This window comes from Manis javanica, chromosome 4, assembly GCF_040802235.1.
Source record: "Manis javanica isolate MJ-LG chromosome 4, MJ_LKY, whole genome shotgun sequence".
Lineage (NCBI taxonomy): Eukaryota > Metazoa > Chordata > Mammalia > Pholidota > Manidae > Manis > Manis javanica.
In genome coordinates this window covers 146,800,086-146,818,115 of record NC_133159.1, presented here as the reverse complement: position 1 = coordinate 146,818,115, position 18,030 = coordinate 146,800,086, and the positions used below count along the sequence as shown (strand labels likewise).

The following is an 18,030-nucleotide window of genomic DNA, read 5'->3' as shown; positions in this document are numbered from 1 at the left end:
CTTGTACAGACTACCAAATTCAATAATATCTTTATAGGATATAATTCCACCCATAAAATACTGTGAAGTATAACTGAAAAATGTATGCGATTTCTTTAATGAGCATTAATTACATCATATATAACAGGGAATAGGGAATGTTAAGGCTGAACTGGATGTAGAATCATTGGCTAGCCTCACTAGGTGACTGAATTGTTCCAGGACACTAATGAAGGCAATTCAGTTTCTCATCTCAGCAAAATGACAGATTATATCATGGACCTTTGGGTTATTTTGGTTATTTGAAACTCAGAATTTTATATTTTCAGATGTCGGGGGTCAACTATACAAAGAACTAAATTAGATCCTCATATTAAGATGGCTTACATAAGATTAGGTCCAGAGTTTCAGAGGCAAAGTTATTTACTGTTAGAATTTCAAGGCTAGTTAATTTATAATAAAGTTTAGTTCTATAAATTGTGGATGAAAGAAAATAATTTCTGTTTCCAAAGATAATATTGGTGAGGGGTTTTAGTCAGTTTTAGATAATTTTTAAGCTATGTTATAAATTTATAAAAAATTTCTTCCTATTACAGTTGTTTCCTTCTGCTCTTTTCTGTTACACTGATAGCCTTTAATTTCATCCAATAGTTTTTCCTGTATCTTTTTCTTAATACCTAACCTAACGGCTGTAATAAATTAAGTGACCTTTTTCCTCTGGGAGATTTCCAGTTTTTCATCTAAGCACCCTGCAGCATATGGGATATGTGAATGAGACTAGGAAATTTTTGAAAAAACTAGTAGATACTTTTATTGACCTAAATTCTTATTCTTTGTTTCTCCCACAGTTCATTCGAAACTGAATGTGAATTGTTATACTGCTTTACGTTTACAGGTTTTTGGCTCTCTTTGAACTACAACTTAGGTAGCATTCCTAGTTAATTTCTTTGGCTTGTCTTATTATTAATTCCAAATGTCTCCAAATATTTGTATAAAAATAAGTTATCTAGACCCATATTGCCATGTTTGAATAACAATTAATGTGACTACTTGTGGTTAAATTTAAAATCACTGAATACTGCATATTCTGCAGTATATTAATGACATATTAAGAGATATAGTTGCTAAGCTCAACAAATAATTACAGAAATAGTAGAGGTTTACTTCATTACCTGAAATTAATACAATTCATCATTTCTTTCTTTCTTTTTTAAGGTATCTGAGTCTAGTGGAGAGTTTTTTTTCAAGTCCTCTGAACTATTTGAGAGTCCAGTGTATTTGGAGGAAGCTGCGGATGTACTTTGTATCTTACAAGCAGGTACTTTAATGAGTGCAAAGATACATTTCCTATAGAGCTTCTTCTAAAGTGATACTGTGAGCTCCTTCTAAAGTGAGACTGTGCAGCTTCTTAACCTGGAATGTTGCATTATTTTAAGGCTCACCTAATAAAAATATACCTTAAAAAGTGAGATTAAAAATGACTAATAATAGGACAAGCCTTGAATTATTTGTGTGTGTTTAAAGACATTTAATGATTTTGGAATATGTTCACAATATGCTAAATGAAAAAAGCTAAGGGCAAAATCATAAATAGAATATAATCTCAATTTTGTTAAAAGTTAAAACAATAACCCTGGAGAGATTACAGTGAAATATTTCAAATTGTTAACTTGAGTAATAGGATTGGAGCTGATTTTATTTTTATTCTTTGTACTTTTTGTATTTTCCAGGTTCTTTATAATAGGTACATATAACCAGAATGAAAAGATAAGAGGACATAAAAATGCAAAGAAGATTTTTCATGAAAATAACTTGACTAGCACTGTCCACTGCAATGATGGCAGTGTTTTGTGTTGTCCTTTCCAGTACAGTAGCCACTAGCCACATGTGGTTGTGGATCCCTTGAAATGTGGCTAGTGTGAGTGGGGAACTGAACTATAACTAATTTTAAAAATTTTTAATGAATTGAAATGGTCACATGTGGCTGGTGGCTAACCTACTGGACAGTTCAGCTCTAGGAAAAGAAAATGCCTTAACTGAATTGCTTTTAAATGACATCAGTGAAATGTCAAAAGATGTTTATAACACAGTGAAGTATCACTTCTTAGTAGTAACATTGACTTTGTTGTTTTCTAGAGCTTCCTTCCCTGCTTCCTATTGTTGATGTAGCTGAAGCCTTGCTACATGTTAGAAATGGTGCCTGGTTCTTGTGTCTGTTGGTGGCCAATGTTCCTGATAGTTTTAATGAAGGTAAATATAGTTTTAAAATGGGAAACTGAAGAGGTTTGCTTGGGCATATTCTGGGCCTATGTTTTGTGCTAAGAAGAAACATTAATGAGGTTTTATTTGAGATTTTATCTTTTGAAAGTTTATTAGTGAGTACTCATTATAGAAATATAAGAGTTCAGAAGATTTCAAAATTTTTTGAGATTATAAATTTAACTATAGTGATTGTGCAATAGAATTTTTTTTCCCAATCGTCTCTTGTGCTAGAATAGGACAGTAAAAAGACTAGAAGAACTGGAAGATATAATTCCTATGCTTAGGGAACAAAGGGGAGAAGACATATCTGTGATATAGCCAGAGAGCATTATGAGATATATATAATCAGAAATATCAGCAATCAGACCTTTGTTTTTTAGCTGTTAGTTTGCAAAGTAAAGGGTAGAGATAGAGATTGAGAAAAATCAGCTGAAATTTTCATCTCTATTTCAAATTCCTAGTGATGAAGATTGTTGTTTGGGTCTGAGTGATAAAAAAATAAAAACATTTATTGAACAAGGTGATTTGTGAATTGGGGGCCAAGGAGGAAAAAGCACTGGATATGGGGGGTCATAATTTCTGGCTTTGTCATTCATCCTTTGAGTGATCTCTTATGAAGATCCTTTTCACCTATAAAATGAGATATTGGTAATAACATTTTCCTTATTTTTCTAAGAGATTTATTGGCTATCACGTGGTATGCAGAAGCCCTTGGTAAACTGGGTTCTGCTGATTTTCCATTTACTTGTTCTACCAGTTACTGAGAGAAGACTGTTGATGTCTCCAGAGATGATTCATTTTACCAGTTTTTGCTTCATGTATTTTGAAGCTGTTATTGGGCCCATGTACAATTTGATAATTCAGGCTTTTTCTTTTTCATTATAAAAGGTCCTTCTTTATCCCTGGTAATATTCTTTCTTTTGAACTCTGCTTTATCTGGTATTAATACAGCCATATCAGCTTTCTTACAATTAGTGTTTGCATATTATATACATATATGTAGGTCCATCTTTTTATTTTTAGTCTGTCTGTGTCTTTATATTGAAGGCGGACTTGTAGAAAGGTGTAGTTGGGTCTGTTTTGCTTTTGTTAAATTTAGTGATGGTCTCTGCCTTTGGATTGGAGTGCTTAGACTATTTTCAGACCATTTAATGCGATTATTGTGGTGGTTAGATTTAAGTCTGTCATCTTGCCATTTTTCTATTTGTCCCCGCTTCCCTTTTTTCCTTATCCTTTTTTCATTTGATTAAACATTTTTTAGGATTTCATTTTATGTCCACTACTGTCATATTAGTTATACTGCTTTGCTTAATTTTTTCCTTTCATTTTAAAGTTTATTTTTGGGTGTAAGGTTTATAGTATGCATCTTTAACTTACGGCAGTCTACTTTCAAATGATTTTATACCTCTTCATGTAATTAATATATTTTCCCCTCTCTTCTGCCCTTTGTCCTCTGTACCATTGTTATCATAGCTTTTACCTGTACGTGTCTTAGGAACCTCAGAGTACATTGTAACTACTTTTGTTTAAAACAGTTACATTTTAAAGACCTTAAAAAGATGAGGGGAAAAAAGTCTTTTTCTTTATCCATATTTACCATTTTTGACACTCTTCACTCCTTTTTATACCTCCATGTTCCATTTGATCTAATTCTCTTTAGCTTGAAGAACTTCTGTTAATATGTCTTGTAGTACAGGTTTGCTGGCAACAAAATTTCCCAGTTTTTTTAATCTGTAAAAAATCTTATTTTGCCATTACTTTTGAAAGATGTTTTCAGTAGATATAAAGTTTTTGCATCAACATTTTCTTTTAGCTCTTTAAAGATATTCTGTTCTCTGTAGCAGTTTTTGTCTGTTCCTGTGTACATTATGTTTCTTTTTTCCTCTGGCTCCTTTTATGTATTTACTTTATTCATTTTGGCTATTTAAAAATTTTTCTCTTTATTACCGATTTTCAGAAATTTGATTGTGATAATGTGTCTTGGTATGGTTTTCTTTGTGTTTATCCTGCTTGGAGTTTATTGAGTTTCTGGGCTTATAGTTTTCATCAAATTTGAGAACATTTCTTCAAATATATTTTCCTCTCCTATTCCCTTTTTCTTTCTGAGACTCTACTTAAAAAATATGTTTGACTACGTGCCATCATCCCCCTGTTCATTCTTTAAGTCTCTTCTCACTCTTTGCTTTATTTTGACAAGTTTCTATTGATGTGCATTCAAAAGTTCCCTGAGCCTCTTCTTTTGTAGTATCTAATCTGCATAACCGATCGATTCTCAAGGCTGAAAAACGTCGTTTTTAACATCTTACTTACAAAGCTGAAAGTAATGGAGGCTGTTAAATGTTCAGTTTGTAGGGGCCTGATCAAAAATGGAGAACGGCAAGATGAAGAAAGTCTTGGAGGAAGGCGCAGGACAGATGCCTTACGCTTCCTATGTAAGATGAATCCTTCTCAAGCCCTCAAGGTCCGAGGCATGGTGGTAAGAGATATTATTTTATGAGACAAAAGCTTTTATATTAGGACCAGGAACTTTTCTGACGATGGTTTTAGAATCCAGGAGTTACATGCTAGATATATTACCTATCTCTCTTTTATGTTCTGTAATATGTCTTCCTCTAAACTTTAGATGATTGAGATTCTGAAGGACCCTGGCCCTTTTCCTAATGATTTTGAGTTCAGTTTGTTTTCTTTGCTCTTAGGTGGAAGAATGTCACCTGCCAGGCCTTGGAGTGGCTTTGACACTAGATCATACTAAAAACGAAGCTAGTGAAGATGGAGTGAGTGACTTGGTTTGTTTTGTCAGTGGCCTGCTTCTTGGAACAAATGCGAAAGTCCGGACTTGGTTTGGAACTTTTATCCGAAATGGACAGCAGGTGAGGCAAAGGAGCAGAATATCTTGGCAATAAGTAAAAGGAAGAACCACTTTTGGAATGTGTAATTAGACCAGTGGTTCTCCAACCTCGTAGTCTGAGGACTTCCGAACATTTAAAAAAATTATTGAGGATACCAAAGAGCTCTTGTCTATCGATATTTACCTTATTAGAAATGAAAATAAAAAGTTTAGAAATATTTATTTAAAAATAACAATGTTAACTCTTAATAATAATATGAACATATTTTTTATGAAAAATTACTGTTCTCCAAAACAAAAAAAATTTAGTGATAAGAGTGATATCATTTTACATTGTGCAGATAGATGTCTTTAATGTCTGGCTCCATAGAAACCTTTGGAAAAATGCACTGTACACTTGGGAGGAAATGAAAATAAAGAAGGCCGGTAATGTCTTAGTATTATTAAGGAAATATTTTTGACATTCTGGAACCCCTGAAAGAACTTTGGGAATCCCTAGCGTTCTGGGTCAGACTCACGAGAACTGCTTTAGGTCATCAAAATAATTGTTACTGTAGCCTATAATTTTAATATATATGTTTTCTGTGGTAAAATATACTTAACATAAAATTTGCCATTTTCATCATTTTTAAGCATATAGTTCAGTGACGTTAAGTACATTCTCAGTCTTGTGCAACCATCACCACTATCTGTTTCCAGAACTTTTTCATCATCCCATACAGAACCCTCTGTACTTACTAAATAATAATTCTGTGTTCTCCCTTCTTCCTAGCCCCTGGTAACCTCTATTCTACTTTGTCTCTGTGAATCTGCCCATTTTAGGTCCCTCCTAGAAGTGGAATCATACAATATTTCTCTTTTTGAGTTTGGCTTACTATTTTACTTAGCGTAGTGTTTTCAAGGTCCATGCATGTCGTGGCATGTATTAGAATTTCCTTCCTTTTTAAAGCTAAATAAAATCCCATTGCATGTGTTTATTACATTTTATTTATGCATTCATGTATTGATGAATATGTATCATGTTTTGCAATAAGTTTTAACTTGCAAAATACTTTTTCAAAAAACATTTCATGGTCAGTCTATGAGTAGAGTCCCTCCGAAGGAACAGTGCAGACTGATCTGTGACTTGCTGGGGTCAGTGAGCCTCCGCAGTAGCATGTGTACTGCTTAGATCCTCCCGTCTAGTTTTCAAAGACATTTGACTCACTGTTATTTTCTATATCCAAGTTCTACTTTATTCCTAGCCCACTTGAAAACCAATGTTAAGCTTTGCTTTTTAAAAGAAGTTAACATTTTTTGTATCTCTTCTATAGGTCAGGCACTGTGATAAGTACTTGGTATGCTTACCTTGTTTGTAATCGTCTTTTGTGTGCAATAAGCTTTTCTTACTTGAACCTAATGTTGTTTTCTAAAACAGGTTCATCATATTTTACTTGGAAACATTCTAAAAATAAAAACTAATATTTACCCAGTCCTTTATAGTGTAGAAGCACTTTCCTATGTATTATCTTTGTTCATTCATTCATCTATGTAAGAGATCATTGAGTGCTTGCTATATGTCAGACCCAGTGTTAGGTAGGCCCTGCTAAGTAATAGATGACAGAACATCATCCCTGCCTGAAGAACTGTGAAGGTCAAAGACTTGGGAACTCCTAATTAAAACAGCCCTGGGAGTTAAATATTATTAAAATATTCATTTCCCTGTCATTAAATAAATTAGGGTTCAGAGAGGGTAAGTAATATACTTAAAAGTACATAATTAAAATAGCAGAGTTATCATTTAAACCCAAGGCCTAGTGGCGCCCAAGTCTGAGCACTTCCTGCCATGCTCTGACGCCAATTAGTCATTATGTATTTGAAATACCATTTAAATGACATTTTATAATTCAAACTGTCATTAATTTAGTATTTTCTATACATCCAGTCCAAATGAGGGTGAGTGGAGTATTCTTCAAATGAACCAGTGAATACTGAGTTGCTTAATTGGTTAAAATGAGATTCTGCAGTTCTGACAGCCTCTTCAAATGGGCCAGTTTTCAAGTGTTTAATGGAGAGGCTTTGTGTGAGCTTCCTGTTGACTCAGAGCTCCCCCGCTTTCTTCTTTTTGTGGTCCTTGTTTCTTACAGAGAAAAAGAGAGACCAGTAGTTCTGTCCTTTGGCAAATGAGAAGGCAGCTGCTTCTGGAGTTGATGGGCATTCTTCCCACAGTAAGAAGTACCCGCCTTGTGGAAGAAGCTGATGTGGAGATGGAGCCCAGTGTGTCTGTGTATTCGGGGCTGAAAGAAGAGCATGTTGTGAAAGCCAGTGCGCTCTTACGTCTGTACTGTGCTTTGATGGGGATCGCTGGACTCAAGTATTCATAATTTGATATTTTACCTTTTTATCATTTTACTTTCTTGTTTTAAATCCCAAGAAAGTGAGACAAAGGCCTTTTACTCAGAAGATTTGGGTTTTCTGTTAGGCTTAGGTAGTGGACTGACCTCTTTGAAGAATCCAGTCCTAAGGCAAAACATCTTTTGGGTCTGATTGTAAATAGAGCTGTGTAAATATGGGAGGGGCCGGAGGCGTGCAAGAGACCTGTGATGTCACCACAGCTTAACACAACTATAATCATGAATGATCTATGAGTGATCCTTTACCCAGCCCATGCAGAGTAACTCTCTCCTATGTTTCCTTTTATATCTGAGATCATAAATTGCTTAAAATTGATATGATGTAATCAGTAAGCACAAGTTTTCTTGTTTAGGCACAGCACTACATCTTTTTGAATAATGTCCTTACCTATTACACATACAGCCCTCACTTTGCATATGTGTGATACATATGAATTTCAGTTCCCACAGCTTAGTTAAATAGTAATGCTCCCTCAACAACTAATTTATCAGTTATCATGATTCATTAAGCAAATAATTGTATAACACAAGGACAAACTTTGCTGAGAGGTCTTCAAGCCACAAATCACTGTGAATAACAGATGTATGTCATGATCAGGGACCAACTGCCTCATTTCTTTGAAAGCCTGTTAGTGACTGGTCACTGCACACCTATTAAACAGTTTATGAACAGATGGCAAAGTGGGTACTTTTATCTATTGTCTTCTCATCTCTGAATGATAAGCCCTTTGACATTTTACAAAAATGGATAATCAAATGAGGGAATTGACTGATAAAGATGAAAGTGTAGCAAAGAGAAAGTGGTAATGCTAGAAATGACATTTGAATCAAATGTAAACAGAAGAAATAGCTGTGAGAATATTGATACTGCTGCCGTTTGAGAGACCATAGATATGTAACAAGATGAACTTAGTGAAAGTGAAGTGGTCAGCATCCAGTAGGATAGTCATTGTGACAGAAATGATGAAGTATGATTCTGGCAAAGTCTTCATATTAAAGGAACTCTTAGGTATTTCATGACTGGAGGTACAAAGGATAAAATGTTAGAACCTGATCCAAACTCAGAAATGGGCATTACAATTCAACAAGGCTTCGAGGAGGTGCTCTCTCCATATTATAAATTACACAGAAGAAGGTTAGGGTAGTTCAAACTACTCTTGATAAATTTCTTTCAAAGGAAATACTTAATTTTCAGTGTTTCCAATATTTTCAATACTAGAGTGCTATACAAATACTAGTTTTACTATTTTTTTAAAGTTTCTGTATGCATTATAACCAACAGAGTTTTTAATATTCGACAACATTTTTTAAGCTCTTGCAACAGTTGTAATTTCCACCTTTGATTATTAAGATCATAATTCATAGTCTCAGTTTGCATGGCTTTTTTTACAGTCCCACACTACCATGCAAAGTGAGGACTGCATGTATTTGTGCCTGAAGAAAGACATTGGTTTGTAAATTTAACAGTTTTGCTTTTGACAACTTAGGATTTTATAAATAGTGACTTATCATTATAAAGCTTGACATCTGTATCTGAAAGGTTAAACTCTTGGAAGTCCCTTTTTCTTCTTCCCTCTCTCAGGTAAAAAAGTCTAATAATATATTCCTTTTTCAGGCCAACTGAGGAGGAAGCTGAACAACTACTGCAGCTGATGACCAGCCGTCCTCCTGCCACACCAGCTGGGGTTCGCTTTGTTTCACTTTCCTTCTGTATGCTACTGGCCTTTTCTACACTCGTCAGGTACCTTACTGTATCAATTGCTCTATTTTGTCAAGGTCTGCTTTTGTTTATTTATTAAAATGCATGTATAACACTAATTAGGAGCTTACTACAAAAATTGGTCTAAGTCTTGCCTTTTAGTAAATGCATGTCAGTAGCATCTACTGTATGTCAGCCATTTCATTTATCAAAGTTTCATGTGCATGTTTTTTAAAGGAGCCATGACAGTTCATGAAGATTTGTTAAGGCAGATAGCAGCCCTTACCTCCTCCGTTTCCTCTTCCCTAGAGGCAAGTTATTTCAGTTCTTCTAGCTGATTCTTTTGTTTTTTATTAAATTACAGCATCTTTAAATGACATATTTGCATTTGCTATATCTTGATTTTTCTATTTTAAGAGCATTTGTTGACTGCCCATTATGAAAAATGAGGAATCAATTCTATCCTCCATCCCCAACACATCTAGATAGCCTTCCTATTTTCCCATTCTCCCAGTACTATTATATTTTAATTTTGCTTTGACCAATATATAAGTGCTTGTATTACACTATTGGAAGCTCAACCATGTAGTAGATTCCTTTTCCTCTACAATACTTATTTGCATTAGTAATTATCCTGTGTTTGTGTGTTTTGTTTTTCATTTGCTTGGTGTTCCGTGTCCTTACGTTAATGCAACCTCAGACTGCCAATCTAGACCTCCTCTCAGGATGTTCAGACTCTTTAGATGTTCTTTAGATGTTCTGTCAATTTCATTTTTGTGAGGAAAACTCTCCTGCAACATTTTGACTGGCTCCAGTCTGCTGGTTACCTCTGCACCTGGTACACAGCTCCCATCCTGCACTTGCCCTTCATTATCATTTAGGGACTTGTTTCACCTCTCCTTTGTTGGATCTCCTATTTGCTGTATCTCATGTCTCCTTTTTTCATTTGCTCCCTCATTTTGCTTCTTTAGAATGGGTATGTGGAAAGTAAATTATTTTGAGACTGGGTATTTCTGAAAATGTCTTTATTCTACTTTGATCCTTCATTGACAGTGTGATGGGGTATAGAATTCTAAATTGGAAGTAATTTCCTTTGCAAATTTTGAAAATCTTGCTCCATTGTCTTCTAACTTCCAGTGTTGCTGTTGAGAAGTCTCATGACCTTCTGGTGCCTGGTCCTTTGTGTGGCCTGTTCTTTTTTAATGAGGGAACATGTAGGATTAGCTTTTGTCCCTGGGTTTTGAAACTTGTGAATGATATGCCTTGGTGTGGGTCTGTTTTTATCTATTGTCCTGGGTACTCAGGAAGCCCTTTGAACCTGGGAACTCAGGTCTGGGAAATTTTCTTGAACTAATTTGTTGATAATGTTTTCCACACAGACTTTCTCCATCAATAATCTCCTCTTAGTTGGATATTGGACTTCCTGAGATGTGCGTCTTGTTTTTTTATGCTTTTTTGTGTTCCTTATCTTTGTCTTGTTCTGCTCTTTAAAACACAGCTTAATTTAGAGACAATTTAAATAGCATAAGATTGACCCATTTTAAACTGTTCCTCAATTCAGTAGTTTTTATTATGTATGTCAAATTGTGCAGCCACCACCACAATCTAATTTTAGAACATTTCATTACTCCAAAAAAATACTGCTCATTCTACATTTTAGGATTCATTTTCACTTTTTACCTTTCTAATCCTATTTAGTTTTTGTTTTCTAAGAGCTCTTTTTTATTCTGTTTCTTCTTTATAGTATCTGTTGCTTCATGGGAGCATGATTTCTCTGATACTAATCATAATGATTGAGGAGGTTTTATTTGTGCTGTGTCTTTTCTCTGACTTTCTTTTATTCTATACTTTTTTGGCCTCTGATTTCCAAGTTAGAAGCTTTTTTCAGGAGTTTGATAATTCTTGATTGTCTGTTTATATTTATGAGTAAGAAATAAAAGTCATATTTGGAACTCTGAGTGCATAGGTGAATCTTTGGGAAACTTGAGGGCCTAACACAGTTTTAGAGAAGACTGTCATTCTGTTTGGAAAGTGAAGGTAAGAAACCCTTAAGCAAAATTAAGAAGTGAGGGCTAAGGACTGGGTGATCTCAGCCTGCAGAACAACCTTTCATATAACTCTATCTAACTTTCAGAATGGTGCTTTAGATATCCCTGGTTGTCCCTTGGTTCAGAGATACCCTCTTTTACCATCTCCAGAGAATAAATCTCCAATCTCTTTACTGGGGAATGAGTATTCATATAGTTGTATAGAATGGAGGAGGTGATTTGGAGATTTATTACTTACATAGACTTTCAACCATTTAAATTTAGTCTTTGTCTTCACTTTTACTTCCAGAGCTTCCTGGAGCTGTCAATTCCTGAGCCCTTTGAGGATTCTGTGTTTTAAAATGAACTGGTTTTTCCTCTTGCCAGCTTAGTGTTCTGTTTTCTTATGTTGCTAAGTCAGTCACCATTCATCTGTTTGCACTTTAGCTTCCAGTATTTTGTGTTGTTATTCCTCCTCCTCATCATCATGTGCATTTGTAACTTTTAATAAAACCCTTTTAATGTAGTTTGAGTGGAGTTTCAGGAGGGTGTGAAATTAGGTACATGAAATGAAGTGCTTTTTTTTTTCTCTACCTGAAGTAATTTCTAAACATTGTCTCTAATCCTCATTCTATAAGGTGGGTATTTTTATCTCTATTTTATGAGTAGGAAAGCTAAAGTTCAGAAGGAGTATTTTATTTTCTTGTTCAAGGTCACCCTATTAGTAATTAGCAGAGATGGGATTCGCACTCAGGTCTAGCAGGCTCTAAAGGCTGTGGTTTTTGTACCACATAAAACTGTATTTTATTCATGGGATGATTTAGGTATGGTTGAGAATGACCTTTTTAATTTTCTTAACTTGTTGTAGCAGACTTTTTAGTTGCTTTTTGTTTTACCCATTTATGCTACAGTGAAGTAGAAAGAGTTCAATGAAAATTCTTTTCACAAGTCAAAATTAACTTGTTCATTTCAATCTAAATCTAGGCATTCCCTTTTAAAAAGTCACTGTTGTTGGTATAGTTTTATAGCCATTTTTCATATTTGATGAGCCCATGGCTGTCTCTTTTTTTTGAGTAGTGATCGCTTATTTTTCTACAATTTTGAGTTCTGTTCAAAATGTTTCTTTAAATTAAATTTTACTTTCCAGGTAAAAGATGGACTAATTTTTTGCTGTCCCAGCACTCGTTTTGACTTTTTGATGATTAAGTTTTAACACTAGATTTTTCAGTTATTAGTGTAGTTCTTCTTACCTCTTAATCCCATAGGGCCTTTTCTTTTCCAAGGAATGTGAAGAAGTTCACTCTCTCTAGCTTGCAAATGCAGTAACTAAGACTTAGAGAGGGTTAGACTGTTCACATTCATGAAGAAAAGCAGAAGTCCTCATTGTTTATCTCTAGAATTACTTCATATCTCAATAACAATGGCCAATTTAACAAGCAATTAATTTGAATTAATATTTCAAAATAGAGAAGGAAAGAATAATGTCTACCAAAAATAATTCCTTCTTATTCTTATGTGAGTGTATCTGATGTAAATCAGTGACATTCTGGTATGTTTTATGTAGTACACCTGAACAGGAACAGCTAATGGTAGTGTGGCTAAGTTGGATGATAAAAGAAGAAGCTTATTTTGAGAGGTAAGATGACTCTATTTGTTTCACTTAGCTGAGTATGCTTTTCTTATCCTCTCTGGAAATTCATATTTCCTTTTCTGTTTCAACAGTACTTCAGGTGTCTCTGCTTCTTTTGGGGAGATGTTACTATTGGTTGCTATGTACTTTCATAGCAACCAGCTTAGTGCTATCATTGACTTGGTCTGTTCCACTTTGGGGATGAAGGTAATTTTTCTTATAATCTTTTTTTCTAAATATGTTTCTAAGCCTGGAAATTTTCTTGTACTGTAAAGTAAAATATATTATTTTCATTTTGAAGTAAGTTTAGTTATTTAATAGTTTGAAATTTTATCAGGAGCTCTTAGAAAGAATACATTATTGAAACATTTATTACAAGAATAATAGATGTTCAATGAAGAAAACTTGGAAAACACAGAAAAGGGACTATTAAAGCAGTGATGTAGCATATAATCCTCAGTGTCTTTAAAAGCAAAGAAGTAAACTATGTTGCAATGGATTTTTCCCCATCTTTTTTGCCGTGTGGTTTTTGGTGTGTAGTATAGTAAATATTTATTTCATGGTTCGTTCTTTGCTGTTAAGCTTAGAAATGTTTTTCTTTCCTTAGGCTTACAGAGATGGTCACCAATGTTTTCTTCTAGTGTTTTCGTGGCTTCATGTTTTACATTTAAATCTTTAGTACACTTGAAGTTTATTTTGGGTATGATGTTATGTGTGCAAATATATATATTCCCCAGAAAAGTAGCTACCTCACCTCCATTTATTGAATAATCAATCCACTTTTTCCCACTGACTTAAAATGCCAATAATAGTATTTACTACGAAGTATTTACATATTTATATGTTGGTTCAGTTTCTGAGGAAAAGTACACTTTAATGTTGGGTTCCAGAAGCTCCTTCTGAAACAGATGACTGGAACATTAATTTTATATAGTATAGTCATTTTAGATAATAAGTTTACCAGAGAAAATTGTGCTTCATACTTCATATTTTCACATCCTGTTGGACTTGTTCTGATTGTTTTAGATTGTAATTAAGCCAAGCTCCTTGAGCAGGATGAAGACTATCTTCACTCAGGAAATTTTTACTGAGCAGGTACTTCTTTTAACTTTATTCTTAGGTACTTCCATAACTTCCACTTAGAACATTTCTTGGGGGAATACTCGTATGTCTCAGTTTAAGAGAATAATACAGTCTTTTTCTATTCCTTTTTTAGTTTCTAATGATGATCTATTTAATCTTCAAAACTTCTGTAAAGAATAATCCCATTTAAAGTATACTTTCAAAACTAATTAGTGCACACAAAAACCTGTTTTAACTTTATGTATTTTGGAAACTTTGAGTAGAGACTTAAAGAGTATAGTCTTAGACATTGATGGTAGGGAATTCACTCAGGGGTAAGCATTTGGATTAGTCAGAAGAAAAATAAAATAGGGACCTGTTTAAACCTTTAGGTTGTAAGGTTCATTTCTAACTAGATTATAAACTAGAGCCTAAATTCCTTTTACTTGTTATTTACATGTTCTTACTTGACCTTCCCACTTTTGTGGGTAATTCTAAGGATATTTTATTTTTTCAGTGAAGGAGACTGTTGTGAAATTTAAAATTAATTCCCAGATTCATTGTTCAATTTAAATCTCAGGATACAAGAAAAATATGTTTAAAAAAATAAAATACTGAAAATATTCATGGGTCCATAATTGTTGCTTCTTTTAGGATAATTAATATTCTCATCCCTATACCAAACTGTCCCTTTGCCTTCAGTGCACATACACTCCCACATAACAGTAACACACAGGGCATAGATTCCTAAGTTATTTCTCATGTGTTTAATTTGAACTAAGTCGATGACAACTTTGGCCAGGGTCTTTGAAAGATAATTAGGGATCTGTATATGACATAATATATAAGAATAATAATAAGAATTCCTGTTTATATTTATGTGATACTTTATAATTCACATATGTGCTTCAAAACAAATTTTTCCCCTCACAAAATCCTTTTGAGGCAGGTAAGACAGTATTGTCCCATTTTGCGGATGTGAAAATAGGCCCAGAATATAGAGTGACTTATTCAAAGTCATTGAGCATGGATTTTATGATTCCAGATTTTAATTTTTTACCTTACTATGTCACTGTCAACATATTTGTGTTAAAAACAAAAAAAATTAGAGAACTTTACCTAACCTTAAATGTATGCTTCCTTATCATTCAAAATAATTTAATTCCTAAGGATCATACTTGTATTAAGAATTGGCAGTCTACCTGCTAATCCTCCCTCTTTCAAAATAATTTTATATTTGGTTCTATCATATGTATTAACAGTATTTTTCCATTTTAGGTTGTCACAGCACATGCAGTTCGGGTCCCTGTCACCAGCAACCTGAGTGCCAACATTACTGGATTTTTGCCTATTCACTGTATTTACCAGCTCCTCAGGAGTCGTTCCTTTACCAAGCACAAAGTGTCAATAAAAGTATGAACTTACATTTATATTTCAAGCTACAACCTAACTTAATGCTTTTTTCCCCAGTTCTGTTTCAGTTTGGAGCTCTTGACTGTGGATTTTGTGTATGAAATGAGTCTAGTTACTAGTCATTTATATAGTTACAGTAATTAGAAACTTTAGATTTCATAAATAATATAACCATTTAGTTATTTAATAAGAGTTCTATGTCACTAATTCATTTAAATTCTTGCTAATAGCATATGGCTATTTCATTAAACTGTAGTAAGAAACTGCCATTTTCTATACTTTGGTTTTGTTCCTTGAACAGAGTTACTGGTCACCCATGGCCAGCATTTGTACATTTGTCACAAGGACACCTAACTTTTACATACTTTGATACATTTTCAGTTTGTTATAGTTGGCTATATGAAAGAGCTAAAAGTTTCTCCAAAGAAATTGAATCTCAGGAGGTAAAAAACTCTACTTGAACCTTTTTTAGAGGCTCACTTATAAAGAACAATGAACAAACGATTCAGTGAAGTTATTTTCCAGCCAGATTGTATCTTCTGCTTCTTTATATATATTTTTCTTTTTGTTATCATTACTCTGCAATTACATGAGGAACATTATGTTTACTAGACTCCCCCATCACCAAGTCCCCCCCCCCATACCCCATTACAGTCACTGTCCATCAGTATAAGAAGATGCTGTAGAATCACTACTTGTCTTTGTGTTGTACAGCCCTCCCTGTGCCCCCACATTATACATGCTAATCATAATGTCCCCTTTCTTTCCCCCACCCCCTTCTCCGTCCCTTCCCACCCATCCTCCCCAGTCCCTTTTCCTTTGGTAACTGTTAGTCCATTCTTGGGTTCTGTGAGTCTGCTGCTGTCTTGCTCCTTCAGTTTTTTTCTTTGTTCTTATACTCCACAGATGAGTGAAATCATTTGATACTTGTCTTTCTCCGCCTGGCTTATTTCACTGAGCATAATACCCTCTAGCTCCATCCATGTTGTTGCAAATGGTAGGATTTATTTTCTTCTTATGGCTGAATAATATTCCATTGTGTGTATGTACCACATCTTCTTTATCCATTCATCTACTGATGGACACTTAGGTTGCTTCCATTTCTTGGCTATTGTAAATAGTGCTGCAATAAACACAGGGGTGCATATATCTTTTTCAAAATGGGCTGCTGCATTCTTAGGGTAAATTCCTAGGATTGGAATTCCTCGGTGAAATGGTATTTCTATTTTTAGTTTTTTGAGGAACCTCCATACTGCTTTCCACAATGGTTGAACTAATTTACATCCCCGCCAGCAGTGTAAGAGGGTTCCCCTTTCTCCACAATCTCTCCAACATTTGTTGTTTGCTTTTGGATGGTGGCGGTCCTTACTGGTGTGTGAAGCGATACCTCATTGTGGTTTTAATTGCATTTCTCTGATGACTAGCGATGTGGAACATCTTTTCATGTGTCTGTTGGCCATCTGAATTTCTTCTTTGGAAAACTGTCTGTTCAGCTCCTCTGACCATTTTTTAATTGGATTATTGCTTTTTGTTTGTTGAGGTGCATGAGCTCTTTATATATTTTGGATATCAACCCTTTATCGGATCTGTCATTTATGAATATATTCTCGCATATACTGTAGAGTACCTTTTTGTTCTATTGATGGTGTCCTTTGCTGTACAGAAGCTTTTCAGCTTGATATAGTCCCACTTGTTCATTTTTGCTTTTGTTTTCCTTTCCAGGGGAGGTGTGTTCATGAAGAGGTTGCTCATGTTTATGTCCAAGAGATTTTTGCCTATGTTTTTTTCTAGGAGTTTTATGGTTTCATGACTTACATTCAGGTCTTTGATCCATTTTGAATTTACTTTTGTGTATGGGGTTAGACAGTGATCCAGTTTCATTCTCTTACATGTAGCTGTGTAGTTTTGCCAACACCAGCTGTTGAAGAGGCTGTCATTTCCCCATTGTATGTCCATGACTCCTTTATTGTATATTAATTGACATATATGTTTGGGTTAATGTCTGGAGTCTCTATTCTGTTCCACTGGTCTATGGCTCTGTTCTTATGCCAGTACCAAATTGTGTTAATTATTGTGGCTTTGTAGTAGAGCTTGAAGTTGGGGAGCAAGATCTCCCCCACTTTATTCTTCCTTCCCAGGATTGCTTTGGCTATTTGGGGTCTTTTGTGATTCCATATGAATTTTAAAACTATTTGTTCCAGTTCGTTGAAGAATGTTGTTGGTATTCTGATAGGCATTGCATTGAATTTGTAGATTGCTTTAGGCAGGATGGCCATTTTGACAGTATTAATTCTTCCTAGTCGAGAGCATGGGATGAGTTTCCATTTGTTAGTTTCCTCTTTAATTTCTCTTAAGAGTGTCTTGTAGTTTTCAGGGTATATGTCTTTCACTTCCTTGGATAGGTTTATTACTAGGTTTTTTATTCTTTTTGATACAATTGTGAATGGAACTTTTTTCCTGATTTCTCTTTCTATTAGTTCATCGTTAGTGTATCGGAAAGCAACAGATTTCTGTGTGTTAATTTTGTATCCTGCAACTTTGCTGAATTCAGATATTTGTTCTAGTAGTTTTGGAGTGGAGTCTTTAGGGTTTTTTATGTACAATATCATGTCATCTGTAAATAGTGACAGTTTAACTTCTTCTTTACGAGTCTGGATTCCTTGTATTTCTTTGTTTTGTCTAATTGCCGTGGCTAGGACCTCCAGTACTATGTTAAA

At 34.6% G+C, this 18,030-nt stretch overlaps 1 protein-coding gene across 3 annotated transcripts in view; it reads left to right on the top strand.

Annotated features, from left to right (window-relative positions):
* INTS2 (integrator complex subunit 2) overlaps positions 1 to 18,030 on the top strand; it is a 52,093-nt gene that overhangs the window by 2,738 nt on the left and 31,325 nt on the right. For all 3 annotated transcript variants that reach the window (XM_073235312.1, XM_073235310.1, XM_073235311.1), the window contains exons 4-13: positions 1,195 to 1,297; positions 2,116 to 2,229; positions 4,587 to 4,717; positions 4,938 to 5,111; positions 7,216 to 7,442; positions 9,098 to 9,223; positions 12,773 to 12,844; positions 12,931 to 13,045; positions 13,865 to 13,933; positions 15,179 to 15,313. In XM_073235312.1, the coding sequence (XP_073091413.1) occupies positions 1,195 to 1,297; positions 2,116 to 2,229; positions 4,587 to 4,717; positions 4,938 to 5,111; positions 7,216 to 7,442; positions 9,098 to 9,223; positions 12,773 to 12,844; positions 12,931 to 13,045; positions 13,865 to 13,933; positions 15,179 to 15,313 (1,266 nt within the window). The remainder of the gene's footprint in view (positions 1 to 1,194; positions 1,298 to 2,115; positions 2,230 to 4,586; positions 4,718 to 4,937; positions 5,112 to 7,215; positions 7,443 to 9,097; positions 9,224 to 12,772; positions 12,845 to 12,930; positions 13,046 to 13,864; positions 13,934 to 15,178; positions 15,314 to 18,030) is intronic.